Here is a 20,467-nt window from a genome sequence, read left to right on the forward strand (position 1 = left end):
GTGTGTGTGTGTGTGTGTGTGTGTGTGTGTGTGAGTGAATTCCAGGCATGTACACATTGAGAGTCGACTGCACTCCATCTATGCACACCCTGGTGTATGACCTCACCAAACAGGTGAACACACACACACACACACACACACACACACACACACACACACACACACACACACACACGTGAGCAAGTTCCTGTCTATTTCTGCATTTTCTTTCTTTCTGCCTCTCTCTCGCTCTTTCTCTGTCCTCTCTCAATCTCTCTCTCTCTCCCTCATTCTCTCTCTCTCTCCCTCTTTCCCCCTCTCTCTCTCTCTCTGCAGATAGCCAGTCCAGAGGAAGGAGAGGAGGGAGTTTCTCTGTATGAGAGTTGGCATAAGAGAGACAACTGGACAAATGACCGTGACGCTCCCAGGTAAGAAACTAGAAACGTTCACGCCTACACTTAGCCAGGGTGCATACAGAACAACAACCAAACAAAAGAAGCAATCTTCTTCAACTGCAATCCAAAAATGTGATTCATATAATTGTAGCAGTAGCTACAGTCTAAAGCACACTGATGTGTATGTGCACAGATGTGTATATTTTATTTTCAGTTGTTCACCTCAAAGCTTGAATTCACATCCTATTCAGTCACCATGGCAACTCCAAATACAAATTGCATAGCAAAGAAAAATAGGGTTGTCTCTACATGATTGTGTTAATTCCGTTGATAGCCAATACAGACATGTAATGAAGCAGCTCTATAAACCTCATCAGGTCCACACTGTGCATGTTCATTCACCTTGGCAGACAGGACTTATATAGTCTCCCATACTCTCTCTATACTCCCATACTCTCCCATACGCTCTCTCCTCCCCCACATTTCCCATTCTCTCCCCACCTCCTCCCTCCCCCTGCTCTCTTCTCCCCCACACTCCCCGCTCCCCCCCTTCCCCTCTCCTGCTCTCTCCTCTTGCTCCTTCCCCACCTCCTATACCCTCCAACATTTCTCATTCCCTCCCCACCCCATCACTCTCTCACATTCCCCCTGCTCTCCTCCCTTCTCCTGCTCTCTCCTCTGCTCTCTCCTATATTTCTATATTTTCTATATTTCTCCATCAATTGTTCAAAGTGTTATCTTTATTCTGTAATTTGCTACTGTTGTGTCATCTAGAATTAGCTAGACATATTCTCTGTGAAGCCCTCTGAGACATGCTTGTGAATTAGGGCTATACAAATAAACTTGACTTGACTTGACTTGACTCCTGTGAGAAGAATTTGCAGCGCTCAGGCTCGTCAGTCTGGTCCGGTCCCCAGCATCTCCTCTGATGCACTCAGGCATCTGGAGCTGATACTCTTACCAGCATCTCCTCTGATGCACTCAGGCATCTGGAGCTGATACTCTTACCAGCATCTCCTCTGATGCACTCAGGCATCTGGAGCTGATACTCTTACCAGCCTCTCCTCTGATGCACTCAGGCATCTGGAGCTGATACTCTTACCAGCATCTCCTCTGATGCACTCAGGCATCTGGAGCTGATACTCTTACCAGCATCTCCTCTGATGCACTCAGGCATCTGGAGCTGATACTCTTACCAGCATCTCCTCTGATGCACTCAGGCATCTGGAGCTGATACTCTTACCAGCATCTCCTCTGATGCACTCAGGCATCTGGAGCTGATACTCTTACCAGCATCTCCTCTGATGCACTCAGGCATCTGGAGCTGATACTCTTACCAGCATCTCCTCTGATGCACCCAGGCATCTGGAGCTGATACTCTTACCAGCATCTCCTCTGATGCACCCAGGCATCTGGAGCTGATACTCTTACCAGCATCTCCTCTGATGCACTCAGGCATCTGGAGCTGATACTCTTACCAGCATCTCCTCTGATGCACCCAGGCATCTGGAGCTGATACTCTTACCAGCACAGAGCTCACTCCCTTTCTGCCCGCTGAAGTTTGACTTTTAACTTCATCAACCTTGTCCCAAAGTGGTGACAAAGATCTAAATATAATCCCTACATGCGTTTCACTCATTGGTACCAGAAATCATGGCTGACCGCACTGAGGTGCCAAAAATGAAAGATGGAGGAAAGCAGATCACAGACCAGTGTTGCCACAAATGTTTTGACACTGCAGGGCTACAGGTGGACATTGGCGTAATAATCAATAAGTGGACTGGAGCCTCTCAGTATGGACTGGAGCCTCTGGACTGCAGCCCTGCAGTATGGACTGGTGCCTCTCAGCATGGAGTGGAGCCTCTCAGTATGGACTGGAGCCCTGCAGTATGGACTGGTGCCCTGCAGTATGGACTGGTGCCTCTCAGCATGGAGTGGAGCCTCTCAGTATGGACTGGAGTCTCTCAGTATGGACTGGAGCCTCTCAGTATGGACTGGAGCCTCTCAGTATGGACTGGAGCCCTGCAGTATGGACTGGTGCCTCTCAGCATGGAGTGGAGCCTCTCAGTATGGACTGGAGTCTCTCAGTATGGACTGGAGCCTCTCAGTATGGACTGGAGTCTCTCAGTATGGACTGGTGCCTCTCAGCATGGAGTGGAGCCTCTCAGTATGGACTGGAGCCTGGACTGGAGCCCTACAGTATGGACTGGAGCCTCTCAGTATGGACTGGAGCCTCTCAGTATGGACTGCAGTCCTGCAGTATGGAGTGGGGCCTCTCGGTATGGACTGCAGCCTCTCAGTATGGACTGCAGTCCTGCAGTATGGAGTGGAGCCTCTCAGTATGCACTGGAGCCTCTCAGTATGGACTGGAGTTTCTCAGTATGGACTGGAGCCTCTCGGTATGGACTGCAGCCCTACAGTATGGACTGGAGCCTCTTAGTATGGACTGGAGCCTCTCAGTATGGACTGAAGTCTCTCAGTATGGACTGGAGTCTCTCAGTATGGACTGGAGTCTCTCAGTATGGACTGGAGTCTCTCAGTATGGACTGCAGCCCTACAGTATGGACTGGAGCCTCTCAGTATGGACTGAAGTCTCTCAGTATGGACTGAAGTCTCTCAGTATGGACTGGAGTCTCTCAGTATGGACTGGAGCCTCTCAGTATGGACTGGAGCCTCTCAGTATGGACTGGAGTCTCTCAGTATGGACTGGAGCCTCTCAGTATGGACTGGAGTCCTGCAGTATGCAAGCTGTTTATTTGTTTATTTAATTCTTTGCTCACTTTGGGCTCAGCACCTGCCTCGTTGGTTTGGATGTGCATGCAGACTTATATTTGAATAGTTTTGACTGACTTTAGGGAGGAACCAGACTATGAGAGCCGTTTGAAAAGGTTTAGCCCCGATTACACCATCTTAAAGGAACACTCCGCCCATTTTCAACCAGCTTTGTTTTATTAGAACATCAGTAGTATATCAGAAAACTGTAAACGGTTTTGAAGTCTGTCATTTAATTTGACAGTTATTGAGTGTTAAAGTGTGGACCAGTGACATCACTGGTCCACACTAACTCAAATGAATAACTCATTAACTCAAATCAACTCTCAATAACTGTCAAACTATTCATCATTCATCTAGTTTGACAGTTATTGAGAGTTGATTTGAGTTAATGAGTTATTAATTTGAGTTAGTGTGGACCAGTGATGTCACTGGTCCACACTTTAACACTCAATAACTGTCAAATTAAATGACAGACTTCAAAACAGTTTACAGTTTTCTGATATACTACTGATGTTCTAATGATACAAAGCTGGTTGAAAATGGGCAGAGTGTTCCTTTAAGATAGATCATTGTATGGTGGCGGAGAATGATGTGTTTAAGCAAATGTTTCTGATGAGAATCAATCAATCAATCAATCAATCAATCAATCAATCAATCAATCAATAAATTAATCAATCCATCAGTAAATGAACAAATGACCCAACATGTCCTCCTCCCTGCTCTGCTGCACTGTAGGATCAGTAAGCTGGGCTCAGGCAGTGACTTTGAGGCCTATTTCATCCGCCTGGGCATCGCTGCCGGCAGAGCCAGATACACCAAGAACAAGGTGAGACGTCCTCCTGCGCTGCCAACGGCCAATCAGTCTGCACAAAGCCAGCGTCAGGCACCGCCAACGGCCAATCAGTCTGCACAAAGCCAGCGGGGGAGGAGTTTAATCTTATGTTAGCATGCACAGGCCTGTGTGTGTGTGTGTGTGTGTGTGTGTGTGTGTGTGTGTGTGTGTGTGTGTGTGTACACTGTGCATATACAGTGTGATTCATATTCATGCCTGTATGTCTATTTATTGAACTCTGAGGGGATTCTTGGTTTGCATGGATCTGGTTGCAGAAACAGTCACTCAGTGGGAATTCATACTTCAATGTGTTCTCTCTATCTAATCTACAGTGTTGTGTGTGTGTGTGTGTGTGTGTGTGTGTGTGTGTGTGTGTGTGTGTGTGTGTGTGTGTGTGTGTCTCTGTGTGTGTGTGTGTGTGTGTGTGTGTGTGCGTCAGAAAACAGAGCGATACAGCAGTTACCCAGTCTATCACAGCGTGTATGAGACCTACGAGATTGTGGAGAAGTTCTACGACCCATCCTTCCGCAAGCTCCAGGCGGTGGCTCAGGTGAGGGGCGGGCTCATCTTCCTATTGGCCGACTCCCGACTCCTCCCCCTCGATGCCAACCAATACGCAGGCTCGTTGAGGAAGTACGCCCAGAGCATTGCCCAGCTGGGACAGATGCATCCTGAGGAGATGAAGCTGTATGACGTGACGTTTGGTGAGTGTATATCACTCTGCTGACAGAAGGGAGCGCTGTCGAGCTGTAGATAGGATAATATGACTCATAGGTGTATTAGGAGACCAAGGGCCCCCTAGGCACACATACCTACAAAGCCCTCCCCCTACCTCCCACACAACAGGACATTTTTGCAACAGGTACAGGCACGTCTGTTGGCAGAGGCAATCTACAATTTCACCTGAGTCTCAACAAAGGACTGACAGCTCAGAATGTACAGTCACAGAAAAACACCTATCTGAATAGAATGTTTAGGGATCTGTATCCTGAAAAAGTCTTTATCCAGTATATTATCATTTGCCTATTATCTTTTTTGTTATTGCACCTATGGGAGAGAAAACAATTACAAAGTAATTACAAGTTGCAAACACATATTATATTATATTATATTATATTATATTATATTATATTATAAGCATAAAAACATATTTTACAGTGCAAAATGCCTTTGATTGCCTGCAATGTCCTAAAGATCCACTACATGGCCACACAGTAGCTCTGGCTCCGCCCCGTTCAGAAATCATGATAATATGATCGTATAGTAGTCAGTGTATGGTATGTATGGTAAATACCCTAAACATGATACAACACTACCAGAGTATATTTGTTGCATTTGATCCAGTAGCCCACTTTTTTTTACAAGGTTAATGAAAATATCATTGCATTTTATTAGACAGTCAAATGCAAATCTTAAACATAATATATATCCAGTGAATTAAAAAGCAAGTTGAAACGTTTCTTTTTTCTTTTCTTTTTTCTATTTCTTTTTTTTGCCAAAACCAGCCCACTAATGTTACATATTATTGGTTATGGCACGAGTGAAATCCTATATACCAGCATATATATATATCCTTATGTATTTTTGAGCATAAATTGTCCCTGCATCTGCAGATTCCCTGTTTTCTGCAGTGCAGAACTTCACGGTTGCAGCCAGGGACTTCCATGAGCGCCTCGAGGCCCTCGACAGAACAGAGTAAGTGTGTTTGTGTTTCAAGTTTTGTACTTTTTCCATTTAAAATATTGCCTGTAAAATGTGTTGCTGTACTGTACACATTTAAATGTTTGTCTAGTCTTTGATTGCACATTCAAGTGTGTGTGTGTGCGCATCTCTAAGAAAGCCAGTTGACACAGAGGTGTGTGTGTGTGTGTGTGTGTGTGTCAGTCCTCTCCAGGTGCGTGTAGTGAACGATCAGCTCATGTACCTGGAGAGAGCCTTCATCGACCCCCTGGGCTTACCTGGCCGACCCTTCTACAGGTCAGACTCTCTCTCTCTCTTTTCTCTCGCTCTCTCTCACACACATATAGTGTAGTACACAGACACACACACACACACACACACACACACACACACACACACACACACACACACACACACACACACACACACACACAGACACACACACACACACAATATGGTTTTACAAGTACCTGGCTATCCAGACTATAGAGGAATTCCTATAGTGTATTTAGCGTGAGGAACAGACATAGCACAGTATATCAAGATAATTATTTAATTCACTTCTTGTACATGATACATCCTGTGCAACTTCTTTCATTTCATCTGGCTGTTCACATTGTATATATCTTTCACTGTATATATGCCCATTCCCTGCCAATCATTTTGTGATTGTTTTGATCAATATTTGTGCTCCATTTTATTTGCAATTGTCTGTTTCCAAGTTTTACTTGGACTCTTTCATGATAAAGTTATACATATATTTTTACTATTAAGGTGTTCTCTATTAGGGTTCTGAGAAAAACAACCTGTCAGAGGAGTTTAGTCTGAAAACAGTATTGTCTTTAAATCAGTCTTCCAAAAATGTCCTTGATCTCCCATTTTACTTTGCTTTGTAAAGCACTTAGGAGCAGTGTTTTCAAAAGCGTCACACAAATGAATATAATCTGTAATAGCCACATTCCCTAGCTTTTGCATAACATTCTCCCTCCATCTCCTCTCTCTCTCTCTCTCTTCCAGACATGTGATTTTCGCTCCCAGCAGTCATAACAAATACGCTGGAGAGTCTTTCCCTGGGATCTACGATTCCCTGTTTGACATTGAGAATTCACCCAACCCAGAGGAGGCCTGGGAGGAGGTGAAGCGACAAATTAGCATAGCAGCATTCACCGTCCACGCTGCCGCCATGACCCTTACACCGCCTGCCTGACACACACACACACATACACACACACACATGCACACACACGCACACGCACACACACACACACACGCACACACACACACACACACACACTCAATCAATCCCTATTTTCCGATCCAATCATGTCCTCAGGCCTCCAGAGTTCACCTGGACACAGAAAACTGCAATTTCTTTTGGAGAAATTTGTTCTTTTAAAATGGACTCTGCATTATTATGAAGGCACAGTGAAGAAAAACCTGGAAATATGTGAACTGCAATTATGAGATCAGCACAAACCAGCTAGAGGCGGACGTGTTGAAGCTGGAAAACAAGACACGAACAAGCACAATGTACTTTGATCCCTGAAATCCTGAGGGGGAAAGCCCTATATGTTTTATGGTTGTAATGGTCAGAAGAAAAACACGTAAAACTTGAAAGACATGGCAAAAATGTCTATTTACATCCATGTAAAAAAAAAAAAAAAAACTTTTTAAAACTTTTTTATTTACTTTTCTCATGTGCAATAAATTACTTTATTTCCTTGAAGGCACGCCAGAAAAGAAATACAACACAATTTGAATGAGAAAGCTGCACACCATAAACGTCACATGCAACGTACTGTTAATTCAAATGCACATCTATAAATGTCCACTTTGATCTTGTCAATGTTTTAAAGAGACGGACAAACCCTGTCTTGTTGAACTCATGATACAGTCAATGGGTAACACTGTGAAGCAATGAAGCAGACGGGCACTAAGACCAACACTTGTGTTTTTTGTTCCTTTTCATCCCATTTGCTACTCTAAACCTCTGTGGAGGCATTATGGGAACGGGGTACTAAAGTATACTTCATTTTTCCTTTCTAACTGAGACATGGTCAAAAATGGTCAAAAATCCAAATTGAAGAATGAAAAACAGTCAAAGAATTTAAAATTGAAGCTGAAAATCAATTTTCAAACGGAATCGAAAAACAAAAACAATCAAAGTCTGACCTAATTTTTCATTTTGGCCATTCCCTTTTTATCATTATTCATTTTGGATTGGGAAAATGCAAAATTAACATTGAAAAGTAAAATGCAAAATTAAAAATACAAAATTGAACATTGAAAAATGGAAGTCAGGTGACCATTTCAGGGTACGCCCACATTTCAAGGTACGCCCATATGTTTTATTATCTTTGCATTTTAAATGTTTTTTTGTTTTTTTTGTAAAGTACTTTGTTAACTGTGTTTTGAAAAGTGATAAATAAATCAACACTGCTTTTCTCGTCTACAGTCTGAAAGAGGAATTCAGCATATTTTCTTCTGGCTATGCTAACATGACAAGACTTTCAGGAGTTGTGTTTTTCCTTACTCATCTGTCACAGCAGAGGCTTAGCGAATGTAGTCTGAATATAATATAATATAACTTGCCTTAATTTGTCACAATGGAGCTCAGATATTCAGCATGCAATCTGCATGGTTTCCCTTTGGTTTTACTGTGACTGTAAAGCAAGATCTTCACTTTAAATAAGCTGATCTTCTCTTCAATCTCTTCATCTCCTTCAAACACCACACTGTATTTAACGTGGAACAGTCAGGGAGAAGGTGAGGTGAGGAAAAGTCAGGGAGAAGGTGAGGTGAGGAACAGTCAGGGAGAAGGTGAGGAACAGTCGGTGAGAAGGTGAGGTGAGGAACAGTCAGGGAGAAGGTGAGGTGAGGAACAGTCAGGGAGAAGGTGAGGTGAGGAACAGTCAGGGAGAAGGTGAGGTGAGGAACAGTCAGGGAGAAGGTGAGGTGAGGAACAGTCAGGGAGATGGTGAGGTGAGGAACAGTCAGGGAGATGGTGAGGTGAGGAACAGTCAGGGAGATGGTGAGGTGAGGAACAGTCAGGGAGAAGGTGAGGTGAGGAACAGTCAGGGAGAAGGTGAGGTGAGGAACAGTCAGGGAGAAGGTGAGGTGAGGAACAGTCAGGGAGGAGGTGAGGAACAGTCAGGGAGAAGGTTAGGTGAGGAACAGTCAGGGGGAAGGTGAGGTGAGGAACAGTCAGGGGGAAGGTTAGGTGAGGAACAGTCAGGGAGAAGGTGAGGTGAGGAACAGTCAGGGAGAAGGTGAGGTGAGGAACTGTCAGGGAGAAGGTGAGGTGAGGTGAGGAACAGTCAGGGAGAAGGTGAGGTGAGGAACAGTCAGGGAGAAGGTGAGGTGAGGAACAGTCAGGGAGGAGGTGAGGAACAGTCAGGTAGAAGGTGAGGTGAGGAACAGTCAGGGAGAAGGTGAGGTGAGGAACAGTCAGGGGGAAGGTTAGGTGAGGAACAGTCAGGGAGAAGGTGAGGTGAGGAACAGTCAGGGAGAAGGTGAGGTGAGGAACAGTCAGGGAGAAGGTTAGGTGAGGAACAGTCAGGGAGAAGGTGAGGTGAGGAACAGTCAGGGAGAAGGTGAGGTGAGGATCAGTCAGGGATAAGGTGAGGTGAGGAACTGTCAGGGAGAAGGTGAGGTGAGGAACAGTCAGGGAGAAGGTGAGGTGAGGAACAGTCAGGGAGAAGGTGAGGCGAGGAACAGTCAGGGAGAAGGTTAGGTGAGGAACAGTCAGGGGGAAGGTTAGGTGAGGAACAGTCAGGGAGAAGGTGAGGTGAGGAACAGTCAGGGAGAAGGTGAGGTGAGGAACTGTCAGGGAGAAGGTGAGGTGAGGAACAGTCAGGGAGAAGGTGAGGTGAGGAACAGTCAGGGAGGAGGTGAGGAACAGTCAGGGAGAAGGTGAGGTGAGGAACAGTCAGGGGGAAGGTTAGGTGAGGAACAGTCAGGGAGGAGGTGAGGAACAGTCAGGGAGAAGGTGAGGTGAGGAACAGTCAGGGAGGAGGTGAGGAACAGTCAGGGAGAAGGTGAGGTGAGGAACAGTCAGGGGGAAGGTTAGGTGAGGAACAGTCAGGGAGAAGGTGAGGTGAGGAACAGTCAGGGGGAAGGTGAGGTGAGGAACAGTCAGGGAGAAGGTGAGGTGAGGAACAGTCAGGGAGAAGGTGAGGTGAGGAACAGTCAGGGAGAAGGTGAGGTGAGGATCAGTCAGGGAGAAGGTGAGGTGAATATGTGATTGTGTCCTTGAGAAGGAGTGTGAAGGAATGCATATGAGTGTGCATGACGTGCTGTCATATAACTGTGTGTGTGTGTGTGTGTGTGTGTGTGTGTGTGTGTGTGTGTGTGTGTGTGTGTGTGTGGGTGTGTGTGTGTGTGTGTGTGTGTGTGTGTGTGTGTGTGTGTGTGTGTTAGAGTGAGTGAAGACACAGTGAGCAGCATTGAGATCCAACGCAGAAAAGAATGAGAGAATATTGAGCATTCATAACAGTTCAGTCAAATCAGGTCAACTAAAGACATGGCCTTTTAAATGAGAAGAATATTGACTCTTTCTCTCTGAGATGGGGCTGCAAATGACAACTTCCTCATCGCTAATTCTTAGAGCAAAGCTGATTAATAGCCACTTTTCATCCACAGTGGGCCTTGCCACAGCCAAATGAAAATATTGATGAATAGAATCATAAGCAGCATTTGTTCACTTATCACCATGGCTTCCATTTGAACATGCAAAATGTTTACATATAATAAAGTTGACGTGTGCGTGCGCGCGTGTGCGTGCGCGCGTGCGTGCGTGCCCCTGGTTGTATTGGGCAGAACATTTGCATGGCAGTGGGTTATGATCCTGGTTGTATTGGGCAGAACATTTGCATGGCAGTGGGTTATGATCCTGGTTGTATTGGGCAGAACATTTGCATGGCAGTGGGTTATGATCCTGGTTGTATTGGGCAGAACATTTGCATGGCAGTGGGTTATGATCCGGTGAAGGTCAGGGGCAGGTTTTAAAATCCTGGGAAACCACCTGGACACCACCGTCATTTCCCGCCAGGCAAAACGCCTAGATGTATAATTCCTTTGTGCCTATGATTGCTAGTAGTGCATAATAAAAAAATATATATATTGTTTATAAGAGCGAAGTGAAGGAAATTAGTACTACCTACTGTGTGTGATGTAATATGAACAGATCATGATGTTAAAAAAAATCAGAGAAAAGTGAGGACACACAGCATAGTCATACAGTGCACCATGTACACAACACACAAGACACGAGATGGGAGTGAAGCTGGGATAGCACGATAAAGTCCAAGACTTATTTCCATCGTGGTCTCTTGCAGGCGAAATGTTGCTCACTGTCTGTCTGTGTGTGTGTGTGTGTGTGTGTGTGTGTGTGTGTGCCCCCTTTCCTAGCCCTTTGGTCTATGTCAGGGCGCTTCCTGTCTGACCCGACCATGAATACAAGTGGGCTCATTGAAAGCACAAGCTACATCTGACCCAGATTGATTAAAAGCACTAAAAGGACATTGAGCGTGCTGGCCTTTCTTCTTCTTCTCTATTGGCATAAAGTGGACACATGTCTGTAAAGGGGAGACTCATGGGTACCCAATCTACCCATAGAACCCATCCTCATTGAGATATCTTGAGGTGAGAGGTCAAGGGACCCCTTTGAATTGGGCCCGCATTTTTCCCCCCTTCGCCTAAATTTAGCTGAACTTCAGAGCATTAATTAGCGCCCTTCCCGACAAGCTAGCACGACGTGGTTAGTACCTATGGATGTTTCATTCATATGATACCACCAATATCTTCACTCTACAGGTAGCTTTCAAAAAAGAGACAGCTACAGCCTCGGATAGACGTTGAGTTGGCGACGGACCGTCGGATTGGCTTTTCTGTATAGATAAGCAGAGAGACAGACATTTGCATCCTGTAACAGTGTAAACAAAGCTCTCATTTTTGTAAGCCTTTTGATTTGCATTTGCGTGCAGTGGAGACGAGGAGCTGTAGTTCCGTATTCTTGGATGGACCAAAACATCTCTTACACACAATTACAATACTGCCTGATTATTCCTGTCACATCAGACAGACACACAGAACTACCAGCCACACTCGACACCAAACAACATGTTACCTTTTTTATTTTGTGGTTAGAGAGTCACACTGCTCGAATATTTCAATACCAAGTTATGCAGAACATTGTTGTAAAGTATGCCTCTCTTCAACACATCTGCATTTTATGACAGCATATATGTCAGGCTGGACAGAGCTGTTTTGCATCAAATTTAGATGCACTGTTGAATTGCTGGGCAAATCTTACAGGGGCTTAGCTGTGTACTGACATATAACATACCTGACACCCTTAGTGTATTTTATTTTTACGTTCATTTTATTTATCTATTTTATATTTATGTCCTATTTACTGCACTTTAAAACCATGTTTTCAGTCTTGCCTCTTATTTTATTTGTATTTTGTATCCAATGGTGCATGACTCTTATTCTGTCATGTTTGCTGCATGTTTATAAAGCACTTTGTAACTTTGCACTTTTGAAAAGTGCACTAGAAATAAAGTTGAGAAGTTGTATTTGCTCCAGTTGCAGAAAGATACAGACATTCTCTGGTAAACATCAAAATGACATGTTTAATTTTGAAAGGGTGTTTTTCCAGTATTGGTTTGCATTCATGCTGCTCAGACAAAGTGGAAAAAGGGAAAAAGTACTCTTTCTGTAAAACATTTGGTACACTGGTAACCTACATTATGGAGGCAATCAATGAAGATGACAGTATGTTTTCATGATACTTTGGTTGTTAGTATCTCTGTTATCCACATCGCCATCTAAAGCATAGGATAAATGAACTTCAGTGAAATTCAGTGGCATGCCCCTTTAAAACCAATAAGCAGCAGGTCAGGTCTGGGTGTGGTCTTCTGTTCAGAAAAGGGGAAGAGACAAACTCCTCTACAAACTGATGTTGTGAATATTCTTGTTCATATATCCATCAGGTCCTGGAGAGGGAAAACAAGTCTTTGACTAGGTAAGTAAGTATATATAGTCATTTAGCAGGAATAACTTGACCTTTCAACTCCCAGATAGCTTCAATTGAGGTGAGACATATGGCAGGTGAAACAGGTGAAAAGGCTGTTGTGTTTGAGTTGTTTAGGCCGATACATCTGAGCTCAGCAATTTGCATTGATATATTTACGTTATGTTACATTACGTTTACGTTACGTTGTATCTTTACGTGTTTAGAGGCCATGGCACAGTTGACCCCTCTACTGCTGCTGCTGGGTATGTTCCTCACCGAGTGGCCTTGAACAGTTTGTAGTTATTATTAATAGGTGAAATATTTTAGAAACCATTGTTTATTGTTTGTTTCCCCCCCACCTACACACATTTGTACTGTTATGGTGGGGGGGGGGGGGGGGGGGGGGGGGGGGTGTGATTCAGAGAGATTAAAAAAATGATCCTCATGTGATCTCCCAACTTTGCAGCAATCCTGCTCCCATTGGTTTCAGGGACTGAAATATGGGTACCAGAGGGAAGCAGTGCCGCTCTGATCTATGACTGCGAGCATGTATGCAGGTTTTCTTCTCATGAAACTGGATGTTGGCATAATGAAAACAGACATCTGACCATTAAGCCAGCAGACAGCAAGACCACTTTCTGTAAAACCACATTCTGCCCATGTTTTCCTTACGACTGCATGGTTTCACACCATGTGACAGTAGTCAAAGGTGAGCACTTGAATCTCTTTGAGAAGCTGGGCGTTATCTTAATAATCTAATTAACTAATTAATTAATAATCAGATTGTTTGTGATCCAGGAAGCAATGGGTTTTTATTTGTCAAGAGAATGGAATTTAGCAAGTAGCCTAGGCTACAGAACATGAATGAATGAATGAATGAATTGATGGATGGATGGATGGATGCATCAATCAATCAATCAATTAATTAATGAATGAATGAATGGTTTAAAATGCCTCTGCTGTTACTTCCACTTTAACACATTTTTTGTGTAAATTCTGATATTTCCATTCCACAGACTCTATCACAAACCTGCTACATGGTTTTGACATTGATGTTGATGGAGAGGATATAAGCCAAAGTGACAGCGGAGAAGAGAGTTCAACTAACTGTAGACAATGCTGTACCGTCAATGACCCCTGCCAATTTTTTCAATTTGATGAAGGGTAAATAAAAAGATATATATTTCCCATGTTGTGTTGTAGTGAGGTCTTTTTTCTCAGTTTATGTGAGCCAGCATGTTTGTGTCACATGTCTTATGATTTCTTATGATTACAGAAAAAAAGACATGTAGCTCAAGCTTGGATACAATCAAGCTTCTTTTTCCGATTCCTATTTTTCTCGCATAGAGGTCCTAAGTGTTTCCTCAAGGCCAGAAAATTTGATAAGACTATGAAGATACAAACTAAATCAGCAGCTATCTCCAGGTACACTCTCAGGAACTGCAAAGGCAAGTACTGTTGTTGTTGTTGTTTTTTCACCTAGTTATGTTACGTTTTAATTTAGGCTTTTCTTACCAAATTTAAAACCACAAGTTAATGAAAGCAAATTTGTATTTAATATGCTAGAAAGAGGCAAAAGGCCTCGTCAGATGGAGCATGGGCTGTTACGTCTACATTTGAGATTTGTCTAAGAAAACCAGAGATCCAGAAATGGCCTTTCTTTAATCAATCGAATTGTTGTAATACAACAATTGGAATGACTTTTATCCAAATTAAATTGCACCTGGGAATTACTGAAAACGTTTGTGATGTAGACCTACAGTATCTGTGCTAGTAGCAATTACAGGCTATTTTTGCCAATGAATACTCATTGGGGCTGGTTACCAGGCTATTAAGTTATTCTCACTTTATTTCAACAGTAATTCATTCAGCCAAGAAATACTGCCTTGTCAACCAGCCGAAAGACTGGAGTGAGGCGGAAAGCTACTGCCATGAACAGAAAAACATGAAGCTGGCCATCATACGCACCGAGGCAGACTCTCAAACCTGGCAGGAATTGAAGTTGAACCCCACGGCTACTGTATGGATCGGGCTCAATAAAAGAGACGGTGTAACCTGGAAGTGGTCTGGTGATGCAGAGGACATTACAATGAACTACACTAACTGGGACAGTGGTTATCATCCTAAAAGTGCTTTCGACTGTGCCTTGTCTACCAATTCTTCCAAGTGGCGTCCAGCGGATTGTAGAGCTACCTTCCACTTTGTCTGTCAAACTGGTAAAGGCCTTCACATTTAGGCCTACCTTTTACTGCTATTTAGCAAGAGACTACCTGTAGCTTGTTAATGTTTTTATTCCACAACTCATGACAGTTATAACCTGACGCTGCCAGATGGTTTGTTACACAGATGATAGTTATAGGCTATAAGAGGAGAAAACCTGCCATTTAATACAGTTTAGCCTACTTCCCAATCATTCTGCATTTTTTTTTTTCGTTGTTTGTAGGCTAAAATACAGATGTTGCCGTATAGCTTGACATTAAAGGCTAACAAAAACGCCCAATTAAGAAGACATGGATGGATGAATAAAGTTGTAAGGATTTGGGGGAGTGTTTCCTGGCAGAGATATTGATTTCCTCCTGCGTATCAGTTGACTGAGAGTAGCAGAGCGAAACATAAATGTGCACATTGATATGAAAACACTTAATTTGGGCACAATTAAATAAGGACAAAACAACAAAAAACTCCAACAAAACCAAATTAAATGATAGCTTCATATTCACTGATGATGGGTTAGGCTGTGTAGCTCAGGCAATTTTCAAATCTAAGTTGTTTTTCATACTGTACAAAACCAACGTCCTCATCCTACACCTAGGACATGGACCAGTGAAGAACCAGTTCCCGGGGACAAATCCTGGTTAGATAGCCTAGTGCTGACGAGGTTTGTGTGAAAATAACCTCTCAAATGAAGTGCAGGTAGATGCTCCAGTAAGAAAGGCCTCCTGTGTTACAAAGATGAGCTCTACCTGCAGTCTACCTGCAGTCTACCTGCAGTCTACCTGCAGTCTACCGAAGAGCAACAGACAAATCACAGTTTCTTTTTTGTGTGTGTCTGAAGCATCTCATCAGAACTGTGAAATTAATGAAATTCTTCTTCTTCTTAAATGCTGTATGCTCCCTTGGCAGATGAGGACTCTGACTGTGAGGAAGGTGTAACTCCTCCTGGTGAGAGTCTGACCACTCCTGGTATTAATAAGAGTTCAACCACTCCTGACTGCCATGGTGAGTATATAGGCCTTTAGGGTTAGAGAGAGGGGGGATGCATACTGGTAAATGAGCAGTGTGTGTGTGTGTGTGTGTGCGTGCGCGCATGCGTGCGTGTTGTGCTTTGTGTGGTGGTGGTGGCCATGCAGGCCTGTGGTTCCACAACGAATCCAAAAGCTGGATCGCAGCCCTGGAGCACTGCCTCCATAATGGCTCCACCCTGGTCCACATCAGCAGCCAGAGCGTGCAGGCTGCTGTGGACCAACTCCTGGAGGGCACACACTTACCTGGAGATGGGGCGTGGATCGGCCTGGAGCGGTGCATCTTTGGCTGGGACGCGCCCTGGGTGTGGACCGGTGGGCCACCAGTGGACCACTTTGACCGGTGGGACACCGCTTTCCCCCGCGACCGCCTCAACTACCACTGTGGAAAGATCATCCAGACGGAGGAAGAACCCACGTGGCTGGATGACTGCTGCCACCTGGAGCTGCCTTTCATCTGCCAGTGTAAGAAGAACGGTTGATGGAGGGTTTTGTTGAAGGCCTAATCGGACATCACTGTCGTCGTTGCCGTGTGTTTGATATTGTAACGGGGTTTCTTCCCACACATTTTCATAGGCAACATTTCAAAACTGTTCAATGACCTTTCTAGGATCCATAATAGAATTTCCATGTAATGTGAGGAGGTGACTGAATCAATACCAGAAATTCGAACTACACTGGACAAATAGGACACACCTGTTTATTATATATTGGATTTTAGTTCTTTAGAGTCACTGCATCACAGTACATGGAAGCTATTGAAGAAAAATCATTTTAACCTTCCATACAAATATTTATGAAGAAGAAAAAAAGCACTAACAGCTACAAAAAATACATTTCCCGTTATGTTACATTACGTGGAATGTTATCCATGGAAGATTAACAATTACATTTAATTGGGCCGTCTGGGTAGTGTGTAGAGGTATAAGCACTAGCCTACCCCTGCGGAGACCCGGGTTCAATTCCCGGCAGTACCTCCGGCTTGGTCAGGCGTTCCTACAGACACAATTGGCTGTGGGAAGCCAGTGGGGTAGGAGTCCTGGTCGCTGCACTATTGCCTCCTCTGGTCGGTTGGGGTGCATGTTCAAGGGGGAGAGGAACTGGGGGGAATCGTCCCACGCGCTACGTCCTGCCGGATTAAACTCCTTGCTGTCAGGTGAAAAGAAGCGGTTGGTGACTGATTGACTGCTAGTCAGATCTCCTCAGATCGGCAGAGGGGGGTGGCGCAATGATCGGATTAGCAGGGGAGAGAGCTAAATTAATTTAATTACACATATTACACACAATGAAATCCCATGACTTTTCCAAAACGTTCACGGATTTTACTAGTTCCATGACATTTCCAGGCCTAGAAAACAAGATTTTTTAAATTCCCATGACTTTTCCAGGTTTTCCATGACCGTGTGAACCCTGTGATTTGAGGCCTGGGGCAAAGTTAGACTTAGACTTGAGTTAGACTTGCTAAAGCCATATAGAGGACCATGTGTGCAGGCACAGCAGCAAAACTGACCAAAACTGCTGTACAAGATTTCCAGGTGACCGCAGAAATGAACCTCTGTCTCAATGCAGATTCTGTCTTTTTTTGTCCTACGTGTCTCGGCAGATCTCAACAAGACTGCATGAGGCCCTCCAGACTACAGAAGAGTCATCTGCAAATGCTGTCACAGCTTTTTACATTTTCTCCATTCTTTTAATATTGTTTTGAATATTGGTGAATGGGCTATTGATTGTTTGATATTCCATTTATTGCACTTCTATTCCTTTTTTGATAACTTAGAACCATCGCTTAGAACTAATAAGCTTTGAAAGCTTCTGAAAACAAGTCTGTTAATAATATCATTGATCCAATAATTAAAAATATATCCATCTGATGAAGTATTTCACTTATTCTTCTGTATTCTCATATTGTTTGAACATGCTTGACTAGGAAAGGGTGAACGACGACATACCGGTCGTCACTTCATTCAAACTGAAGGGTCAAAGGTAACAACTCACTATAAAGCACAACAGCAGTAACAATTTCACATTAGCAGACATGGATCTATTTTTGATTGGCTGGTCTGTATAATCATAATAAAAATAAATTAAATTTATACAGCGCTATAAGCGCTCTATGACGATTTCAACCCAGTGAATGGCATGTGCACAATGCACATCTCAAGCGCGACAACTTCACAGGAATGAGCCAGCAAAAATCCGCACACTGTGATTTTTTTTATTTGTATTTGTGCCTGAGCACACACCCACACGTTTACCTGACGCTGCCAGACGGGGGCGGTATTATGTGAAGACTGTGAAAACAATACCGCCCCCATCCTGGATGGATGTATCCTCCGATACATCCATCTGGCACTGATGACAGCGAGCCACTTGCGTTGTTTGAGGAGCTAGTGCAACGGTGGCGCTGCGCACGCGGCGACCTGGCTGAGGGCAGCAGATGGTCCTTTGGAATCTGTACATAATGCAACAAATGTTTATGTATTGTATAATATTGAAGTGTGCCTTTATTACTTTAAAACTACGGTAGTAATAATGTATCTCAATTCTGAAGTGTGCCTTTATTACTAATCTCAAACTAGTAATGATGTTGTAATTATACACTACTGTCTGATGTGAACCAAAGTGCCCTTCTGGGACATGTATTAAACTGATTGCTTGATTGATTGATCTGGCAGCGTCAGGATACACACACGTAGCCTACATACCAGAAAACTCAACCAGCGTTATAAAATGTTATTTTTATTGATCATTATGACAGAGAGGGACAAATGCACACATAAGGCACATGCATAAGATTATTTAAAGCCCAGCATATTTGAATATAAAAAGACATCACTCTCCCGCACTCTTTATTTTGTCATCAGATTGTTTCCAGATGTTAACAGAACACTAGGCTATCTCCATCAACCCTGACCATGAAAGCTCTCAGCACATCAGTGTGAACGTTCTCCAGTGGGACCGTTCAGGTCCGTCTGCAATCAACTGTAAAACTTCCCATGATTCCACAAAGTCCACTGCCCATTGACTGTGTTTCATCACACCTCATCACAATCTCTAAACAAAGGGTGCATTCCATGTTAAAAGGGTTTTCTTTTCACTCCCCTGCTTTTGTTACCCGACACTGCCAGACGGAGGCGGTATCGTGTTCACAAGACACGGCTAGTGAAACAGAATGTGAAACTAACCCATCCATCTGGCAGCGTCAGGTTACTGCTTTTGGTCAAAGGGCAATATATCCACAATATCAAAAAAAAAAAATGGGGTCAGGTGAGGTAACATTATAATGTCACGCACAGCGTGACATTATATTATTCTAGTTAGATTATTGCAAAAATATCCTCTGGATTGGAATGCATAGATTGATCATTTTCATTTGCCCAGTACAGTGGTAAGACGGCTGCTATTTGAAAGTTTGACGTCGTCATCAAAATTAGCATTGGTCTGATGCAGTGGTTCTCAACCTGGGGGTCGCAAGATTATTTTGGGGGATAGAAAGAAAATATCCCCCCCACATGATCCTTAAATCTTCCATACCAATGATTGTATTATATAAATTATAAAGCTATATACACTATAAACTGTATAAAAATAGATTTGAGTGAGTGAGGGAAATCAGTGTGTGAATGTGTGCGCACTGGGAAGTCATTGGTTTGGGTTGGGGAGCGGCGGGAGGGGGGGGGGCACGAACCCCAGCCTAAAGGTTTTTGGCGGTCGCGGCTCAAAAAGGTTGAGAACCACTGGTCTGTTGTATGAAATTCTGAAATTTGATGGGCTACAACTAACCTGATGCTGCCAGATGGGGGCGGTATTCTATTCTTGTACAACTCTGACAAACACAAAGACAAGCCCAACAGAGCAGGAGATACTCAGTCTATCTTAACTATTTATTTCCAACTTTCACACATCAAACAGCTCATTTCTATAAAAATTATATCTAAAAAAATATAGCCACAAGCTGCGATTGAGGGTACCAAGCATAATTTGATAAGACATACAGACAAAACATTAGAGAAGTAGCACACAAAAAATGACATGTGATTTTGTTTTGGCCCGACATCGGTCAAGTGAATCTTTTCATGTGTCACTTGTCCAATAATTAGAAACTTAAGGCATTACGCTTAGTTATCACAAGGCACAAGCTTAGCAGTGTGAGGAGACAGCATTATCCACGGGATTTGAACCTCTGGAAGCCACGCTGTAGCTAAGTTCACGCTTAACCGGTCACACGAGAAGCACTCTCTTTTCCTCAGCGCCTCGCTCGGCACGCCTTGACCCCGCCCACAACTTCCATTGACTTCACGCCTGGCAGCTTCACGCCTTGGAAAATAGGACTGAATCGTGAATGATCGCTTCAGTGTGGCTTGAGCAAGGCACGCCTATCTGGCGATTGATCTGGCTTGCCTACAAAGTTTGAAAGACAGTTGTAGCAAAACCGTATAGAATATCAAGACAGTCTGAACATGCTTTGTGGCAAATTTAGTAACGATTGGACAAAGTATGTAGGAGAAGAAGACTAAAAACGAATTTAGACAAGATTATAAATGGC

The 20,467-nt window shown here is 43.7% G+C and overlaps 2 protein-coding genes across 4 annotated transcripts in view; both read left to right on the plus strand.

The window, feature by feature from the left end:
* The window catches only part of naalad2 (N-acetylated alpha-linked acidic dipeptidase 2), a gene marked incomplete at its 5' end in the record, with an annotated part of 36,327 nt that extends 28,310 nt beyond the window's left edge, over positions 1-8,017 (plus strand). Inside the window, 7 exon segments of the mRNA XM_083637455.1 lie at positions 46-113; positions 316-407; positions 3,885-3,975; positions 4,421-4,685; positions 5,595-5,676; positions 5,866-5,958; positions 6,679-8,017. Of these exon segments, the coding sequence (XP_083493581.1) occupies positions 46-113; positions 316-407; positions 3,885-3,975; positions 4,421-4,685; positions 5,595-5,676; positions 5,866-5,958; positions 6,679-6,868 (881 nt within the window). The 3' untranslated portion in view covers positions 6,869-8,017.
* Positions 8,018-12,651: 4,634 nt separating this feature from the next.
* Positions 12,652-17,754, plus strand: LOC310776848 (macrophage mannose receptor 1-like). Of its 3 annotated transcripts, XM_083637045.1 has the most exons (9): positions 12,659-12,688; positions 12,904-12,942; positions 13,146-13,388; positions 13,696-13,843; positions 14,027-14,127; positions 14,539-14,895; positions 15,803-15,898; positions 16,030-16,386; positions 17,525-17,754. In XM_083637045.1, the coding sequence occupies exons 2-9, from the start codon at positions 12,909-12,911 to the stop codon at positions 17,542-17,544; spliced, it is 1,356 nt and encodes a 451-aa protein (XP_083493171.1). In that variant the 5' UTR covers positions 12,659-12,688; positions 12,904-12,908; the 3' UTR covers positions 17,545-17,754. The 3 variants fall into 3 exon arrangements, with proteins under 3 accessions (XP_083493172.1, XP_083493171.1, XP_083493173.1); XM_083637046.1 differs by lacking the exon at positions 13,146-13,388 and having other exon boundaries at positions 12,652-12,688; XM_083637047.1 differs by lacking the exons at positions 12,659-12,688; positions 12,904-12,942 and having other exon boundaries at positions 13,146-13,228.
* Positions 17,755-20,467: the final 2,713 nt, after the last annotated feature.

This window comes from Poromitra crassiceps, assembly GCF_964638095.1.
Source record: "Poromitra crassiceps genome assembly, chromosome: 5".
NCBI lineage: Eukaryota > Metazoa > Chordata > Actinopteri > Beryciformes > Melamphaidae > Poromitra > Poromitra crassiceps.